The sequence below is a fragment of the Lepidochelys kempii genome, chromosome 2 (assembly GCF_965140265.1).
Source record: "Lepidochelys kempii isolate rLepKem1 chromosome 2, rLepKem1.hap2, whole genome shotgun sequence".
NCBI classification, from domain to species: Eukaryota; Metazoa; Chordata; order Testudines; family Cheloniidae; genus Lepidochelys; species Lepidochelys kempii.
The window spans coordinates 44873659-44894474 of record NC_133257.1 but is presented as its reverse complement, the minus strand read 5'-3'; the positions used below and the strand labels follow the sequence as shown (position 1 = coordinate 44894474).

The 20816-nt window shown below is 39.5% G+C and overlaps 1 protein-coding gene across 1 annotated transcript in view; it reads right to left on the bottom strand.

The window, feature by feature from the left end:
- Window positions 1-6319: 6319 nt before the first annotated feature.
- The window catches only part of TRIQK (triple QxxK/R motif containing), a 79632-nt gene continuing 65135 nt past the window's right edge, over window positions 6320-20816 (bottom strand). The window contains exon 4 of the mRNA XM_073330587.1: window positions 6320-9147. Coding sequence (XP_073186688.1) covers window positions 9034-9147 — 114 coding nt within the window. The 3' untranslated portion in view covers window positions 6320-9033. The remainder of the gene's footprint in view (window positions 9148-20816) is intronic.

Here is a 20816-nt window from a genome sequence, read left to right as displayed (position 1 = left end):
GTTCTCCGACTGGTTTATGAATGTTATAATTCTTGACCTCTGATTTGTGTCCATTTATTCTTTTACGTAGAGATTGTCCAGTTTGAACAATGTACATGGCAGAGGGGCATTGCTGGCACATGATGGCATATATCACATTGGTGGATGTGCAGGTGAACGAGCCTCTGATAGTGTGGCTGATGTTATTAGGCCCTGTGATGGTGTCCCCTGAATAGATATGTGGGCACAACACACTGTACGAGATATGTCACATAGTCCTGTGTTGAAGCACCATCGTCCATCTAGCAGTACATCTGTCTCCAACCCCTGCGGATCCATCAAGATTTGTAAGCATAAAAGTCTTGGGCTTCTGCTCTGGCATGGGAAACCCCTTGCCACAGAATCTGAGCCAGTACTTCTGTCTCTTGTTCAACAGGGCTCATGTACAGCAATCTTACTTTAAATGATTTGTTTTCCATCTTGGAAGTGTTTATCACTCTCCACACTACTCATCATTTTAAGTGTATGGGATCTCTCTCCAACTGGTAGAAACTGTCAAAAAATAGAAGAAACTTTTAAAGTGCCACTTTCTAGGAAAACTGTGAAACCCAGCTTATATGTAGAGTAAAATGAAGCCTTGGAGACCATTCTTTCCTAGGCAGATATTACTGTACTTTTAATCCTTGTACATCACCTAATGCTATGGTGATATGTGCCATATAAATGCTGTTTATTAGTCTAGACAGAACGGTTCCTTCAGGCTTTTTAGAGTGGTGAGAGCGAAGGGCACAACGGGACCTACAGGTCTGGCCTATAGTTCAGCTGAGTGTGGATAGCTTCATTGGGTGGATTGATAGAGCAATTGAAGGGCAGTCAAATTTTTTCCATTAGTCTGTATTGCTTTGTAACATTTGTATTTACATTATTGCACGTGTGCTTTGAGTTTTGACAGGCACATTTTAAATAGCTAAATAAATAAGAACGCAATAGTAACTTTTTTCTTTTTGCAATTTCTGGGAAAAAACGAATCATTTATGAATATGATTTATGAATCTGCCACTTGAGGGACAGAGCTTCTGAGCTGGTGGCAGAGCAGCCCAGGATATGAACCGTAGTTCTGAAGGTCACAATTAATATCCTGGTTCCCCCCAACTCCCGAGGAAATTAATCTTCCACTGGGCTATGCAGTAGCAGATTAGTTCCCATTCCATGCTGGTTCAGGTGCACTGGCCCATTCAAAAGGTTCCACACTCCATCCCAACCCCTGGTCACACACTCTCCACTGAACTGTGCAGGAAGGGAATGGATGCTACTCGCTCCCTCTTTGCAGTGTAAGCAATAGGGCACATATACCACGTAGGGGAAGGAGGGAATTTATGCCTCTTTACATCCCTTAGCAGGCATGTAACATGGAAGATCTTGCCCTTAATATTTATATTGTTTTCTTAATTGTACATGTTACACACTGTCCAGGACAATATCTTATATACATTTGTTTTTTATCTTAAAGTGCACAGATGGGAAGTTATCTTCTGCTTCAGATTTGACACCTTTGGTTATTTATATAAAGTGACAGCTGTCTCTCATGGGTGTACATAAATACGAATATTAATGTCATGGTATTATAAAGAATGTTTTTATCAGCATGAGTCTGAGATGGCGACAGCCATGAATGAGTCGTACAAACTCTCTCAAATGTGTAGACATGGCCTTTATATCACATATCACCATGTATTCTGAATATGCCACAGATGTGGTATAGTAGAGAGAGAATCTACATTCAAATTCTATTTTGTGTTGTATTTCAGACTTTCCAGTCTCGCATGCTATCTGGTTGAAAATCTCTGAAGGCAAAAGGTAAACCTTGCTTATGAAGAATTTGGATACTTAACGCAAAGTATTAAACAGGGTTCTGAAAAGAGAACAAAACTTCTCTTTTGGTAGTGCCATTTCTCAGAAATCTCTTCTAAGACCAACCTCGAATTTCCCCTCTAACAAAGATCATAAATGCCAAATTTCAGATGCAATGGATTTTTTTTGAGGAATTTGACAGAAGGGAGGGGTAAAACTGAGTTTACAATAGAAAGGTGACTGCATCCTTATAGAAAGGTTATTTGTTCCTCCATAATATCTCAAAACTATGAGGAGTGGTGCCTGTGACCGAGTTCTATCATCTAAGAACAAAGCAAATTTCCTATGAATTAAAAGCAGACAATGGTTATTTTGTGAAGTGTTCTCATGAATAATACAACCAAATTTTGAAGTCAATGAGGTTACTTGTGTTTAAAGTTAAGATCGTACTCAAAGTCTTTCAGAATAAAGCAAGATTGTCAAATGTTCACATGTATAGATCAGGTTGTAAATTGCTGTGCCTTCTAAAATAAAAATAAATCATTTTGTAAATTGAGTAATCTGCCCTAAGAAAGTTGCCTGTGTTTGAATTAATTCTTGAATTTAGTAAAGATTTGGAGGAACCCCCATGTTCTTTTGTTTGTATATCACAAACTGCTACCATTTGAAGGACAGATACAGTGGCACAAAGGTAAAGAATTCCTGGAGCAGAGCAGCTTGAGAATACCAATGATTAATGAACAGATAAAGACACATATGATTGCCTGCCGTTTTAAAATGAGCTGCTACCAGCTCATTAAGCTGGTGAGAACTCTTGAGACAACTGTTACAAACAGCCTTCCTTCGAGTCAAAAATGGTAGCACCTTAGTTCAAATTAGAGACCTTTAAGATTACAACCTGAGAGGAATCTTAATAAATTGCATTTCTCACAACAGTAGACTGATGTGCAGACTCACCAGTAAGGGAAGGAAAATTAAAGTCCCAGCTACAGATCTCTTCACCTTCCTTTCTTCAGGACTCTCTTTAGTTCCAAAACACAAACAAAATCCAGAACAAATAATCTCAAACTACTGGGTATAACCAGCAGAGGCTTTTCCAGCTTCGACTGGCTGGGCAGGGAGAAGACAGGATACATTCCTCCCCAGGATAGCATCCATGCTCCAGCTTTCCCTTCCCTTCCCTTCCATAACCCTCGCCAGAGGAGGCTGATGATAGGCACGAACCTATCCTTACAAGATGGAGTGATTTTACACTTGTCACACACGGGTACTGAAGCAGAACAACACCAGACACAAGCGCTGGTCATGACTGCTGAAATTTGAATAGGAAAAGAATCTAGCATCTTGCCCATCAGAACACACATCCCAAATATCAGAGCATCCAACTATTTGTGATAACAAATCACAAATGAAGGGTGGTAGATGATTCTCTCCATGTAGTATGAACCGTGTTCTGCTCTTCTTTACCTTCCAAAAAAATCCAGATAAATCAGTGGAATTTGGCTCTAAAGCCAGCACAATAGGTGCAGGGAGGGTCAACTCTGTGCACAGGTGATCCTCTGATGATGTAAACCAGCATAGGAGCTCTTATGCCACTCCCCCTCTTTACTATTAGTGTAACAGAAGGAAAAAGGTGTATCCAGAGAAAAGGGAACATGACTAGGAGGCTCCCGTGCCATGTCAATGCTCAGCTGTTGTTTCAGTCCGTTTTCAGGTGGTATACATGAGAGAAACCCCTGGCTGCTGTAATTCAGGACAGGGGGATAAGCTCTGTAGAGATGAGGCATCAAAGTCAGGGGCATCACACACACACACTCTCTCTCTCTCATCCAAACCCCCAAGATCCTCCCAAAAATATTTCTGACAGACTTAAAGTGATCATCAGTTCTCCTTTCTTCTTCTTCTCTGTCACAGTGGGATTGTGACACCAGGGTTACATCAGCCAATCATCACATTTTTTGTTGTCCTCTCTCCTTATGCCTCTATGCTCTAAAATCCCTACATTCTTCTATCAGTGATCATCAAACCTCATCCAGATCCAAACTCCCCTCCAAAATTCTCCCGAAGTTCAGCAGATCCAAACTTGGCCGATCTCTATAATGGTTCTGAACAAACATTCCTTTGTGAGTGTTTGGAGTAAAATATGGACTTTGTCACTTGGGCACATATATAAAGTGTAATTCACATTTTGAGTTATTTAATAAAAAGACATAGAAACAAATCTATTGTTTGAATGATTTTTTGTGGAGGGCTTATCATGCAAAACCAATATAACATGATTATATTTCCAGAAGTAAGAAAAAAATACATCCATGAAACAAGTGTCCATGAAAAAGGAGCCTTTCACATGAATTATCCTTCACTATCACCAGTTATTTGATGGCTCCCAACATCTATAGTTCATTGTTACAACTGTCAAAATTGGCAACCATCAAGATTGTTGTCTCAATTAGGGACAGTAAACAGATTGTCCCTATTTTTAATGAAAAAATCTAAAATGTAAAACTTCACAGTTTAACATGTTTATTCATCTAAACGAGCTAAAAAATAATGACGTGACATCTGTTTGAGAGACACTGGTACCTAACATTTTGGCTGTCTCTTCACCGATTTGGTTGTCATTAAAAAAAAAAAATAAGAGAGGATGCTGTCAATTAAATGCATTGACATACTGTATAAAAACCCTTTCCTGTTCTTGGAAATATGTACTAAACATATAGCACGGTGTGTAAGGCAAGCTAAGCAGTAAGTAAGATGAAGGGAAGAAGCACAGTGCTGCAAAAAATGCAAGTCTGTTTCCCTCTCCCCCCCTCTCGCAGGGTGTCAACAAACTCAGTGTTGTACACACAATCTTTGCCAGTTTATTCATCTTATGGATTCATTTCTACAAGTGCAAGCATAATCTACTAGCTCAGAAGCAGTCCAAACACCATATTTCTGCAGACTTATTGCTGTCCCATATTGTTATTTGCTTAGTCATAGGAATCACTGATTATTATGCTAGTTTGTATAAAACTCTAAATGCCATAAAATCTTTATTATTCTGTTTGTTGGGATTCTAAATTGATTTTAAGCACAATCCACTTGACCTTGAAAAATAAGGACTCAATTGTGCCTTACAGGCACAAGCCCATGTTGGAAAATATGGAGTACTTGCCTGTTGGGAGCCGCTAGAGGCTTCTTGCTCATTTGCAAAGGGACCACACATAATCTAGCCCTAAATTAAGTAATGAACCCCTTCAATAGTAGTAAATGTCACTGAACCAGTATGGGCCTTTTAATACAGTTTCTGCGCTCCCCCATGAGAAAGGATAATTTAAATTATTATTTATTTTTAAATATAATCTATGATCAAGTGGACAAGTCAATTATTATCCAGAGTTGAGGACTATCCTGGAAACCTAAGCAAACAAAAGAACGCTCTCATATGTTCTCAGTTAGATGTAAATGCATAACCTCATATATGTCATCGCTGCTACAGTTAATGGAATAAGCTGATGGGGCTATGATATACACAGGATCACATGGTGCCTATTTAACAAGCTACAGTGATCTTTAAATAAAGCACTTTTCAATAAAATTTTAAACAAATCTCTGGGGCCCCTGTTAGAGATACACTTATAATTACAGTGCAACCCTCAATTCCAATAAAAACGCATTCATGGATGACTACAAATACAGGTAGTAACTAAGTGGCAATGTATACCTCCTCTACTATTTGTACCATTGTAACCACTGTTATGGAGTTCGTAGGCTTCTGTTGTACTCCTGAAATTGTTCCAAATTCTGCTTTTACTTGTCAAAGAAAAAACAGGTACTGAACCAAGCTGTATTACTCAGGATCATTGCCAGCAGCTAGTCCTTCCAAAGACAAAACATCTACCTAAGTGGGGAGGTGAAACTGAGCAGCCACCCTCACTCTTCTGCAGGACCTAGAGCCATCCATCACTGCTCAAAAAAGAGCGCATGGCCAGCCAAGCCTAGACCAGCTGGAGCTGCTCTGAGTCAGTGCATCTCCTAAGCAGCTTCTGCTGGCTAGGAGCCTGGGCTGGAGTTTAAAGATGCACTCCTTAAGCAGATGTCTGCAGCAATACCGGAGCCTGCTCTATCCAGAGGTGAACTCCCTCATTTTGTAGCTGCCCCATGGAGTGGAGTCAAGTCCAAGGTGGTAGCAAGCCATATACAATTACTATTACAGTATTTTCTATTGGTTTAATATGATTAGGACCAGATCAGAGGAGTTCAATTTGTAAAATGTACTGTATTTGAAGAGACTAGACCAGAAATGAAGCTCTCTTTGTTACATTTTCAACATTTAAACCAGGGGCAGGAATCACTTGCTTTGCTCCACAACTTATAAACAGTGTGCATTCTTTGGTAGCACTGCTCAAACTTGTATATTGTGTTATCTAAGGTAATTTAATGTTCTTTCAAATGTATGTTTCATAGCAATGCAATAGATCCAACTTTAATAAGTGCTTTCAAAAAGTTCAAAGTTTAAAAATTCATTTTATTATTAAAATAGTCCATGAGTTACAGTTACAAAGACAAATGACCTAAAAAAATTATGGGATTGATTCTGATCTCAGATACATACATAGGTATCAACATTAGAGAGAGAGAGAGAGAGAGAGAGAGAGCGAGCATGCACACCTAGCATGCATTTGAGGAGCTAAAAGCAACTTCACTTAAAGATATCAGTGCTCCAAAAGGTATACTGGGAGACATAATCACAGGCCAGATTTTGATCTCATATTAGTGTGAGTAATTAGGAGTAAACAGGAGTAATTTCACTGAAGTCAAAGGAGACAGTGAAAATAGGTGTAAGCAAGACCCAACTCAGGCCTTATGTTTAATGCATTTGTGTTTATAAATTAAAAAATAAAACAGGTGGATAGTTTGACTAAAGCTGGGACACCTGCTATTAACAAACCTCTGTCTGTAACTAGTGGACTGAAAAATACATGGAAAATATTGCACTTGTGCTTTCAGTCCACTAGTTACAGAAAGCACAAGTGCAATATTTTCCATGTATTTGCTGCAATATTCTCCAAATATACCCATGTGCACTGGGCATGAATCTCCTCTCATGTTCTAAGCAATAGGCAACTCTCTAGTTACATGTGACTTAGCTACTATGTCTGTCACCTGAATGAAAACTAGCCGAATGCAAAATGCAGCACTTGAGAACATAATGGAGATTTGTGATATTTTCTAGTCTAGGGGACTTCTGGTCCATAAACCAATAAATAGATTTCATTCGTCCACAGGTGCAGTTTGGTTTTTACTTGTGACTCTCACAATATGGGAAATGTTCTTGTTCTAATAACTTCAAGTTACTATTTTAAGTTAAATGAAAAGAAGAATATTTCTAACTGTTTCAGAACACAATATATATATATAACAATATAAAATACTTAGCACTTCTACTGCATGTCTCATACAAAGCGCTGTACAAACATTAGCTACATAATCCTTACAGCATCCCGTGAGTTAGTGGAAAATGCTGTAAGGATTATGAAAATGAAAGAGGACTGCAGCATTTTGAGACACGTAGTATGGCACTCAGTGAAGTGAAAGGCATGTCACATCCAAAATGCTAGCTTGTGATTGCCTTTCACTACACTGAAAGGAATGCCACATGTCATAAAATGCTTCACTCCAAGTGCTGTATGTTGCTACACATTTGGTAGCATATATAATATTACTGGACTACAAGTACTATGAATGTATGATTTGGGGGATTTGGTGACTGAAAAAGTCACAATTTAGAGAATGAAAAATAAGTATAATATTTCCTTTTCATACATATGTTGGAGATGCTGGTGTATTCCGCATTTCTAGATGAGGTGTCCTATATTACACAAACCAAATAAGGAACATAAAAAGTGTATCCTTAGAGACTCATAGTGTATATAGGCACCAATACTGTATGGTCTAAACATCAACCATATTGATCTAAATTCCTGAACCAGGTTTTAAGTGGTGATAATGGGACTGTGGGTCAATTTAAAATAAATATAGTCTTATATACTACACTATTAGTATAGTTTTGGTTTCTCTTTGCCTCCAATATCCTCAGGTCAAATCTAAGTCTAACTTGAACACTTGCAAAACAGTCACTAAACAAAGGGAACTCAGTGGTTTATCCCTTAGTTGTGAGACTGTTATATAAGAGAAATTAGGGTTAATTTGCCAACAGAGTTTCTACAAGATGTCAGTGAGTCAAGACTCTTCCAGTTTTGGGGAGTAAGCATGAAAAAGATTTGTTAGCTGGTATAACCCCTTACATTAGTTTGATGGGAAAAAGATAGTATAACTGGAAAACAAATTTTTAACACAGCCTCCTAATGAGAGAAGCAAGCTGCTATTGCAATTAGCAGGAACAGTATAATTAAAACAGAATTTCAGCTTCATATTAATAATAGAGCAGCATACTAATTAAAATCAACATCAACTGAACTTTCTACATATACCAGTGCAGACAGCCCAAAAGGCAAGGAACTCTGTTTCAGAGACATATGTTAATGTTTGAGCTTCTGTCATCCAGGTGCCATTTCTGACAGAGCACATGTGCACTGAGCAGTTGGCAAGGAATGAAGAAAGATTACTGTAGATACATGTGCACATAGAATCTAGGATATAAAATAGGCCCTACAGGAAGTGGGAGAATGTTTCTAGAAAGAGAAATTACCTATGACTTCCTCCGTGTGTGAATAGCGAGAGAGTGCAAGACTCAGGGTGGTGCAGATGCCCTGGAAATACAAATCACTAAAGCAACTTGTATTTGGGGACTTGTGTTTTCTTTTGCATTTTTTTAAAAAAGAAAACCTACATTTCGCTATTGGAAAGTTTGGATTCGTGGATTTAAGTCAAGACAGCCTACCCAGAAATCAGCAGCTATTGTTTGCAATACCAACAACAATATGCAAAAAACTGTCTTTTGGCATCAGAGTTCTCAGCCTGAGAAACAAATAATGTAAACAATTCATTTAATTCATAATAGTACAGCTTGTTTCAACTTAAGTGTAGAATAGCTTTGCATGAGTCTTCTTTGCCTGTTCTGCAGATATGAATGTTAAGAGCGATGAGATATTGCATAGTATTATTATGCATCAGAACTGCGTGTTCCCAAGTAGTGTTGTTCAAGGTAGTTGCTTTTCCTGAAGAGAATCTGATGATAGGATAAATACATTGCATCTGCTAGTTTTCATTTGGATCCAGATCTACGTCAACTTCACTTGATAGATTAAGATAAAAGAAAGCGTAGAAAGCCAACAGAAATACCAGTATAGCTGCAAGGACAAGGGCAACTTCCTGCACAAACGAGAGAAAATTTTCAAAACGATAAAATGTTAGATACAGTATCATAATTTCAGATAAATCAGGAACAAATGTTACCTTCCATCTGCATCAAGCCTGCAGAAGTTAAGTTTTCATCAGACCATATAGTTCCCACAATCAAGTGGCTTTTTAATTAACACTTCTTTGCTGCCACCATTTCAGCATGTTATGGAAAAATTTTACTTGACGAGATGATCAATTTTTTGGTGGGCCAGATATATCCTTTTTTGCAATCAACACAGACAACGTTCATAAAAGAATTTGTAGGTTTGAATGCAAATGTGAGCAATGAAGTTAGATTGTGTTTGGCTATTTTTGCATTTTCTAGAAATATGATTACTTTTTTCATAGAATTGGAGATTCCTAGACCAGAAGACACCATTGTGGTTATCTAATCAGACATCCTGTATAACACACATCACAGAACTTCCCCAAAATAATTCACAGAACATATCTTTCAGAAAAACATCCAATTTTAAAAATGGTCAGTGGTGGAGAATCCAGCACAAACTGGTTAAGTTGTCCCAAAGGTTAGTTACCCTCAATGTTAAAAAAAAAGTTACGCCTTATTGCCAGCCTGAATTTTCTCTAGCTTCAGTTTCCAGCCATTAGATTGTGTTATACCTCTCTCTGATAGACTGAAGAGCCCATTATTAAATATTTATTCCCCATGTAGACTGTAATCAAGTCACCCCTTAACCTTCTCCTCCTTAAGCGAAACAGATTGAGCTCCTCGAGTCTATCACTAGAAGTATGTTTTCTAATCCTTTAATCGTTCTCGTGGCTCTTCTCTGAATATTTTCCTATTTATCAACATCCTTCTTGAATTGTGTGCATCTAAACTGGACACAGTATTCCAGTAGAGGTCGCACCAATGCCAAATACAGAGGTAAAATAACCTCTCTGGTCCTAGTTGAGATTCCCGTTTATGCATCCCAGGACCTCGTTAGCACTTTTGTCCACAGCATCACATTGGGAGCTCATGTTCACCTGATTACCCACCACGACTCCCAAATCATTTAGAGTCACTGCTTCCCAGGATAGAGTCCTCCATTTTGTAAGTATGGCTTACATTCTTTCTTCTTTTAGCAACAAGATTGCAAATTATTAATGAGGCATGCACACCACAGTGGATATCAATGAAAAATGCTACTCCTACCTCTCAACCTAGCAGAAAACAATGTGCCATGGTACCAATCTGCAAAATCCCTCAGTGCAGGAAAAAACTTTTCCATGCTCTTCAGTTCAATAATGCTGGCAGAAAGCACCAGAGTTTGCATTTGCACTTAACTCCCCCTCTCCAAACGAAAACCCTTCTGTAGCTGCCTTCATTATAATAAATGAATCTTCTACAGTGTACTTGATTTATAGTAAGCTTCAGAATTTGAGAAATGCTTTTGTAGTAAATGCCACAGGGCTGTCTGTTATCATATCCTCTTTTTCTTAGGGCTACTTAACTTAGGCTCCCAAATGTATTAAATTGCAGTATAACTATCCTCTTTATAATAATACTTCTTTACAACACAAAAAGACAATGTTCTATTAAAAAACAATATTTTCAGTTCACTGGAGAAGGCAACATACTCCTCTACATTATACAGTGTTGACTACCATTTTCATAGGCAGTGAAATATGGAGTATGACTTTGAATACTGCACTGTTATATCGCCACAATAAATGGAAATTGTCACTTCCACTGGTGACCAGGGTGATTATACATTATGCCTAATGTCGTGATTTATTTTTAAATCATGTATGGGGCCCCTCAATAAAAACAGCTGAACTCTGTTATAACAAATCCCCAACACTCCCACCAAAAATAAACCAAAAACGTGGTCCAATGGTCCATCTATATATCGTCTGCGTCAAACCACCCATTCAGATACATAAAAGGATAGGAGGAGAAAAGAGGGGCTAAGTAGGTGTGTAGTAACTAATATGAAAAGGAAAGACTGACAACAGGGTTTGAAATCAGCCACAGAGGGGGTCAGATTGATATTGTCAGCAAGAAAGGTCCATAGATAGGGCCACTGTGGGAAGGGCACTATAGTAGGAGCTATTATACCTGGCACTGACCTCAGCCTTCTGATTAGGGCGTGGTCTACTAGAAAATTAAGTTGGTATAACTATGTTGCTCAGAAAAACCACCCCACCTGAGCAGTGTAATTCATCTGACTTAAGTCCCCAAGTAGACACTGCTAGGTTGATGGAAGAATTCTTCTGTTGACATAGCTACTGCCTCTCGGGAAGGTGGATTACCTCTCATGGTGTAGTTACTGTCTACACTGCACGGCTGTAGAGTTTTAAGTGTAGAATAGCCATACCTCATTGTGTCCCCAAACCTGAAGGTGTTAAAATTTTTACTAGCTGCACATTTTAAAATCAGGCGCATGATCTGGCATTCTTCTCTAGAACAGCACTTTCATTTGCATTTACATTAATGCATTTTATATTTGATCAGAATGTTGGATCAATAATTCAAACATATGTCACCTAATAAACTTTGAAATATTACTGCTTATTTGACTTATGCTCTGTACGAATCTTTGTTCTATGAGAACCCTTTGGTTTATGTTCTACAGGGATGGCGGTTTAATTTTTAAGTCATTTGCAGCATTGTAGCGGTATTGGTCTCAGGATATTAAAGGGACAAGGTGGGTGAGGCAATATCTTTTATTGGACCAACTTCTGTTGGTGAAAGAGACAAGCTTTTGAATTTACACAGAGCTCTTCTTCACCAACAGAAGTTGGTCCAGTAAAAGACATTACCTCACTCACCTTGTTGCTCTAATTTATAAGTGACTTTTATTCTTCTAAACAAATGTTTAAATTGTTTGTATAAATTTGCTTAGGGCATTTGCTATGGGCTGTAACTAGAATTTCCTATTCGAATTATACTATAATTTGAACCTTATCATCTCATTTTATATGATTTGATTAAAAAAAGAATTACATCTAATTTACTAACACATTAAATGAATGTGATTTTTTCTTTGTTGCAGTTGCAACACTTCAGTATCTCCAAAGGGCATGGCAGCATCAGACAGGTTTCATTTATTTTCTTGTATCCACAGCTGTGCTCCAGACCCATCTGGCCACACAGCTACTAATTTTAAGAGGCTGTAATGAACAAGTGACACACAACTGCAAATTCCATCTGCTCAGAAGAGTGGACAACGATACCATACAATGCAGCCACCATTTACACTGAGAGCAGTATTATTTTTTTCCCTCTCATTTGGATGTTCAGCTTTCCACTTTATCGCAAGTTAACCTTTTTTCTTCTCCACCTCTTCTTTCCACAGTTGCCCTTAGAAAATTGTGTGCTGTATGTAAAAAACTTGTTGGCAATGTTTTATAATGAAGAAGCATTTCCTAGTGATTATAAGAAGAAACTGGGAGTCAGAAGATCTGGATTCTATTCCCAAATTATCTAATGATTTGTATGACTTTAGGAATTTATCTTTCTCTACACCTTAGTTTTGCCATCTATAAATTGGGGATAATACTGCTACTTTCCACAATCACAGGAGTATTAGGAAGGAGGTAGGAGACCTAATGTTTGTTAACCATTAAGAGATCTTAGTACTGAAAAGACTTGAGAAGTGAAACTAATGTATTAAAATTCTAGGCTTAAGAATAATACAAGAACCTCAACTTTGAGTTATTGAGAAACGCAGTGGAACAAAAAAACTCATGCTGTGGTTGCAAATATTTGAGTGACAAATGTCAGGTAACAAATCGATCTAACAGAATGAATGATATATTGTTCACAATTAGGCATGCAGTCTAGTATGTCTACGGTTGCAGGGATTTGATTTTTAAAAATAATTTTAACAGATAAAATTGATGGGTTTTTAGCATTTTTCCAATTTTTATTGATTTAAGTTTTCAGAGTTATGCAAAATTATGGGTTTAAACATTTTTCCTATTTTTATCAATTTAAATTTTCTCAGTTGTGGCAATTAATGGGGGTGTCAGACAACTAGGGATCAGCCAATAATTTGTTAATGAGATTCAAAAAGTTAAAGCTTTATAACCATTAAAACACAAAATTATAAACATCACACATCACAAATATACAAAGTAAATATCCTTAAATCAATCTCTAAGTTCTCAAGCAACACTTTTCTTTCTTTGCCTATCTGTAAATTATGATTATCATCAAAGGTAATATTTTTGTTGGTTTGCGTGCACATGGTGAAATTGACATTTACCGATAAAAATCGAATCCTTCCAAGCCTAAATATGTTTTAGAACCATATCTAATTTATAAACTTTCAAATAGAAACCCTGCAATGAACATCGTACCAAAACCACTACAAAACTGCTATATTTTCTTTGCAACATGAGTAAAAGTTGTCATTTTAATTTTTTTATATATCATATCAGCCTTTACAATTTGTGAGCCATACATAAAGGCAATGCCTTATTCAGGCCTGTCTGCAAAGGCCTGTACTTTAAGAATTTAGGTGTATTCTTATCACTTGGCTAGTTCTAGAGGTATAAAAGAAAGAATCAAAATCACTGTCTGCTGGTGTAAGGGCCTTCTCTTACTGTGACAGTCTGAGGCCCTGTTCTTAGGCTAAGGCCTTTGGCTAAGCAGCAGAGGCAGCCATAAGCTAGGAAGCGAACAGTCACATCCTCACATTCCAAACTAGTCACATTGAAATAAGGTGCTATTGGGCTGTTAGGCACTATCAGGACAGGATTGTATTCCTATCACCTCCAGAGAAAGGGAAGTGCCTAGAAAATGTAAAAGAAAACTTAGTTTGATAGCATCCTGTCTGGCAAGAACTCACTTATCAATAGCTGGGATGTGAAATCCTCACTTCTGTATTGTCTTGTCATTATAGTTCCCACTTTGCTATTGTTTGTCTGTATAATCTCTGTCTGGTTCTGTGATTGTTCCTGTCTGCTGTATAATTAATTTTGCTGGGTGTAAACTAATTAAGGTGGTGGGATATAATTGGTTACATAATCATGTTACAATATGTTAGGATTGGTTAGTTAAATTTCAGGAAAATGATTGGTTAAGGTATAGCTAAGCAGAACTCAAGTTTTACTATATAATCTGTAGTCAATGAGGAAGTGAGTGGGTGTGGGTGGGAGGGGGTGGGTGTGTGGGTGAAATGGGAACAGGGAATGGGGGTGCGGAAATTGAGATCATGTTTTGCTAAAGGGGGAAATGGGAACAGGGAATGGGAGTAAGGAAGTTGGAATCATGTTTTGCTAAGGGCAGGAATGGGAACAGGGACATAGGTGTAAGGCTCTGTGGTGTCAGAGCTGGGAAGGAGGACACTAAGGAAGGAAACTGGAATCATGCTTGCTGGAAGTTCACCCCAATAAACATCGAATTGTTTGCACCTTTGGACTTCGGGTATTGTTGCTCTCTGTTCATGCGAGAAGGACCAGGGAAGTAAGTGGGTGAAGGAATAAGCCCCCTAACACTACTATTGGTAACTTTCGGATTGCTCCTCCGTAAAAGTTATTTTACTCAGAGAATTTCACTCTGAATAATTAATTCTTATGGGAAAAGACCTACAGGAAACTGGAAATGATCATCAGGTTTTTTTCACCATAGTACAGAATTTAAGAGACTAATATCCCTGCTATAGAATTCTGAAGTATGGTTAAACAAGTCTTTAGAAGGAATATCATCCTCTATAAATCTCTATAGAGTTTTGAGAATTGTTTCTGTAGAACCCTACTGATTTCACCTCTATTAAGTTCTATAGGACTTTTCCATAAAGGAAACATACTTAGTTACTGTATATAATAAATCTGACTCTCCTCTCATTTATGCCAATTTTACATCATTGTAACTCACTGCAACAGACTACAATGATTTACACCAGCCTAAGTCTCTTATCCTGAAACTACTCTAAATGGATAGACCCCTATGCCAGCACAAAACCCCACTGAAGTCAGTAAGGCTCTGAGAATGCCCTGAGGCCTATCCATACGGAGCAATTTGCAGAGTTGGGGCCTAACCGAGGAAGAAAAATATAGTGCAGGCAATTTTGACACAAGACAAACTCCCATACTGTACATAGAGAACTACAGTATTCACAAGAAAAAAAAAATTCATATGTATTTATTTTAAATCCTCCCAATCCATGAGTATAATCTCTGAACTGATATCACTTTGAAACTCAATGTGACTGAACATCACAGGTGTGTCCCCCTCCAATTCTAAGCTACTTTTAGTTAGTTTAAACTCAGGCATGTTTGAAAAGGGGAGAAAAGAAGGAAGTGACAGTGATACTGGGTATTTCTTTTTTGGGGGAGGAAAACATGAAAAAGTGTTGGTGACAAGATATCCCTAACATATCTTGGCAAAGTGGATTAACTCAGAAGATTATGAACAGCATGAAATCACAGGACACTCTTTGGCAAACTGCATCAAGAATGTCATCTATTTGTATGCATCTAGCTCCAGGTGAGACAGATTCCTGGTAGGGAGCTAGCTCTATAGGTAAATAGATGAGGTAGCTATATAGAAGAATGGATGGATAGTACATTTCCCATATTCAGAAATTAGTTTTGCCTTGGTTCCATCAATGTCCCCTTTATTTAATCAGCCTTATTCTCTACTGACTTGCCCCTTGCACAGTCATGTGCATCTGAGCAAAGTGGGTATAAAATGCTACCATTCTGATTTGGTAGCATTTTTTACTTCCTTTGCACAGATGTACATGGCTGCACAAGGGATTAGGTAGTGGAGAAACAGGCCTTTATTCCTATCCTCTCCAGTTAATTTGTTATATTTATTAGTGACTATACTGAGGCACAGGCAGTGCAAAACATTACCCATATTTATTTTTTGGTTTCTATTTTGGGTATCAAAGGCTAGGGTTGACTATAGAAAACTTGCACATGCTACAGAGGGTCATTTAAAGGAAATCTCGGGCATGTTTTTTTTTTACATGACCTTGCAGTCCCCTTACTGGTGGCATAGCACAGCCATGCAGCGATACTGGAATAGTGACACTTGGATGAACTCAGTTTAACAACACAACATCTTTTTATTACTGGAAGGAGGTACAGAGGCAGTTCTCCTGCTGCTGGTACAGCTTCCCTCTCTCCTTGATGCAGGAAACACTCTTCAACTCCTCTGAGGCACCCATCTGTCACCCTGACATGGCATCCTGGGAGGTACACTGACTGCCAGGGGGCCATATCTGAGACGTTACGGAAGGATTGTTGCGGATCATCCGGCGTTTGACCACTACCCCATGCTAGTCATCCATGTAACAATACTGCGAAGTATGACCATCAGCAAATCAGAAGTGACTACAGGGCTCTGGGAGTAAGGGTGAAGGAGTTGGGAGTGCAGGTGGTGTACTCTTTGATCCTTCCGATCAAGGGTAGGGGCCCACGCAGACACAGATGCATCCTGGAGGTGAATGCATGGCTGCAACGATGGCGTCGCCAGGAGAGCTCCGGCTTCCTTGACCACGGAATGCTGTTCCAGGAAGAAGGACTACTAAGCAGAAAGGGGAACCACTTACGGAGGAAGGGGAAGAGCATATTTGGATACAGACTGGCTAACATAGTGAGGAAGGCTTTAAACTAGGTTTGAAGGGGGCAGGTGACCAAAGCCCACAGGAAGTCAAAAACATGGAGACCAGGGAAAAGGGTCAGAATTTGGGGGGAGCATGGGCTGCTATAGCAGGGATAAGGGAGAGACAAGACAGAACTTGCCGGGGGTGTGTGTGGGGGGGAATCAAATCAGTATCTTAGATGTCTGTATACCAATCCAAGAAGTATGGGGAATAAGCAGGAAGAACTCGAAATCCAGGAGTCCAGGAAAGCTGGCTGTATTTTAAAGAAGCCTTATTGAAGGCTTCCCGATGTGCAGAAGGAATAGCAAATATGGCAGGGGATCAGCTTGGCTTAACAGAGAAATCTTCAGTGAGCTTAAACACAAACAGGAAGCTTACAAGCAGTGGAAACTTGGACAGATGACCAGGGAGGAGTATAAAAATATTGCTCGAGCATGCCAGCAGATCTGGAAGGGTATAATCAGGAAGGCCAAAGCACAATTGGGGTTGCAGCTAGCAAGGGATGTGAAGGGTAACAAGAAGAGTTTCTCCAGGTATGTTAGCAACAAGAAGGTGGTCAGGGAAAGTGTGGGACCCTATGGGAGGCAACCTAGTGACAGATGATGTGGAAAAAGCTGAATGCTGAAGTACTCAGTGCTTCACAGACAGGGTCAGCTCCCAAACTGCTGCAGAGGGCAGTACAGTATGGGGAGGAGGTGAGCAGCCCTCAGTGGTGAAAGAACAGGTTAAGGACTAATTAGAAAAGCTGGCCATGAACAAGTCCATGGGGCCGGATCTAATGCATCTGAAGGTGCTGAGGGAGCTGGCTGATGTGATTGCAGAGCCATTGGCCATTATCTTTGAAAATTCGTGGTAATTGGGAGAGGTTCTAGACGATTGGAAAAAGACAAATATAGTGCCCATCTTTAAAAAAGGGAAGGAGAATCCAGGGAACTACAGATCGGTCAGCCTCACCTCAGTCCCTGGAAAAATCATGGAGCAGGTCCTCAAGGAATCCATTTTGAAGCACTTGGAGGAGAGGAAGGTGATCAGGTACAGTCAACATGGATTCACCAAGGGCAAGTCATGCCTGACAAACCTGATTGTCTTCTATGATGAGATAAGTGGTTCTGTGGATATGGGAAAAGTGGTGGATGCGATATACCATGACTTCAGCAAAGCCTTTGACATGGTCTTCCACAGTATTCTTGCCAGTAAGTTTAAAAAGTATGGATGGATGAATGGACTATAAAGGTGGATAGAAAGCTGGATAGATGGCCGGGCTCAACAGGTAGTGATCAATGGCTCCATGTCTAGCTGGCAGCCTGAATCAAGCGGAGTGCTCCAGTGGTCGGTCCTGGGGCCAGTTCTGTTCAACATCTTCATTAATGATCTGGATGATGGGATGGATTGCACCCTCAGCAAGTTTGTGGATGACACTAAGTTGGGGGGGAAAGGTAGGTACGCTGGAGGATAGGGACAGGGTCCAGAGTGACCTAGACAAACTGGAGGATTGGGCCAAAAGAAATTTGATGAGGTTCAACAAGGACAAGTGAAGAGTTCTGCACTTAGGATGGAAGAGTCCCATGCACCGCTACAGGCTGGGGACCGATGGGCTAAGTGGCAGTTCGGCAGAAAAGGACCTAAGGATTGCAGTGGACGAGAAGCTGGATATGAGTCAACTGTTGCCAAGAAGGCTAATGGCATATTGGGCTGCATTAGTAGGAGCATTGCCAGCAGATCGAGGGAAGTGATTATTCCCCTCTTTTTGGCACTGGTGAGGCCAGATCTGGAGTACTGCATCGAGTTTTGGGATCCCCACTACAGAAGGATGTGGACAAATTGGAGAGAGTCCAGTGGAGGGCAACGAAAATGATTAGGGGTCTGGGGCACATGACTTATGAGGAGAGGCTGAGGGAACTGGGCTTATTTAGTCTGCAGAAGAGACGAATAAGGGGGGATTTGATAGTAGCCTTCAACTACCTGAAAGGGGGATGAGGGTCAAAGGAGAATGGAGCTAGGCTGTTCCCAGTGGTGGTAGATGACAGAACAAGGAGCAATGGTCTCAAGTTGCAGTGTGGGAGGTCTAGGTTGGGTATTAGAAAACACTATTTACCTAGGGAGGTGGTGGAATCTCCATCATCAGAGGTTTTTAAGGCCCAGCTTGACAAAGCCCTGGCTGGGATGATTTAGTTGGAGTTGGTCCTGCTTTGAGCAGGGGGTTGGACGAGATGACCTCTTGATGTCTCTTCCTACCATAATCTTCTATGATTCTACGAAATGCTAGTAAATAAACACAACTATGACACAGTTGGCATCACAGATCTGACTTGGTGGGATAATACTCATGACTGGAATATTTGTACAGAAAGGTATAGCTCACTCAGGAAGGACAGGCAGGGAAAAAAGGGAGGAGGTGTTGCCTTACATATTAAAAATGTATACACTTGGAATGAGGTTGAGATGGAAATAGGAGACAGACTTGTTGAAATCTCTGGGTACCGTATAAAAGGGGTAAAAAACAAGGGTGATATCATGGTAGGGATCTACTACAGACCACCTAACCAGGAAGAAGAGGTCAATGCGGCTTTTTTTTAAAACAACTAACAAAATCATCCAAAGCACAAGACTTGGTGGTGATGGGGGACTTCAACTACCCAGACATCTGTTGGGAAAATAACACAGCAGGGCATAGATTACCCAACAAGTTCTTGGACTGTATTGGAGACATTTTTTTATTTCAGAAGGTGAAGAAAGCTACTAGGGGAGAGGCTATTCTAGATTTGATTTTGACAAATAGGGAGGAACTAGTTGAGAATTTGAAAGTGGAAGGCAGCTTGGGGGAAAGTGATTATGAAATGATAGAGTTCATGATTCTAAGGAATGATAGGAGGGAGAACAACAAAATAATGACAATGGACTTCAAGAAGGCAGACTTTAGCAAACTCAGGGAGTTTTTGGGTAAGATCCCATAGGAAACAAGTCTAAGGGGAAAAACAACTGAAGACAGTTGAAAGTTTTTCAAAGAGACATTATTAATGGCACAAGTGCAAACTATCCCACTGCGTAGGAAAGATAGAAAGTAAGGCAAAAGACCACCCTGATTTAACCAGGAGATCTTCAATGATTTAAAAATCAAAAAAGAGTCCTACAAAAAGTGGAAACTAGGTCAAATTACAAAGGATGAATACAAACAAATAATACAAGTATGTAGGGACAAAACTAGAAATGCCAAGGCACAAAACAAGATCAAATTAGCTAGAGACATAAAGGGTAATAAGAAAACATTCTACAAATTCTTCTTCTAGAAGCAAGAGGAAGACCAAGGACAGGGAGGCCTGTTACTCAGTGAGCGGGGGTGGGGGGGTGGGAGAGGGGACGGACGGACGACGACCATAACAGAAAATGTGGAAATGGCAGAGGTGCTTAATGACTTCTTTGTTTCGGTTTTCACCCAGAAGGTTGGTGGTGATTGGACGTCTAACATAGTGAATGCCAGTGAATATGAGTTAGGATAAGAGGCTAAAATAGGAAAAGAACATGTTAAAAATTACTTAGAGAAGTTAGATAGCTTCAAATCACCAGGGCCCAATTAAATACATCCTATAATACTCAAGGAGCTGACTGAGGAGATATCTGAGCCATAAGCATCATAGAAGAACGGAGAGATTCCAGAAGACTGCAACTACAGGGCCAATCTATAAAAAAGGAAATAAGGACAACCTGGGAAATTACAGACCAGTCAGCTTAACTTCTGTACCCAGAAAGATAATGGAGCAAATAATTAAGCAATCAATTTGCAAACATCTAGAAGATAATAAGGTGATAAGTAATAGTCAGCATGGATTTGTCAAGAACAAATTGTGTCAAACCAACCTGATAGCTTTCTATGACAGGGTAACAAGCCCTGTGGATGGAGGGAAGTGGTAAATGTGGTATATCTTGACTTTAGCAAAGCTTTTGATACTCTCTCGCATGACCTTCTCATAAACAAACGAGGGAAATGCAACTTAGACAGAGCTACTATAAGGTGGATGCACAACTGGTTGGAAAATTGTTCCCAGAGAGTAGCTATCAGTGGTTCACAGTCATGCT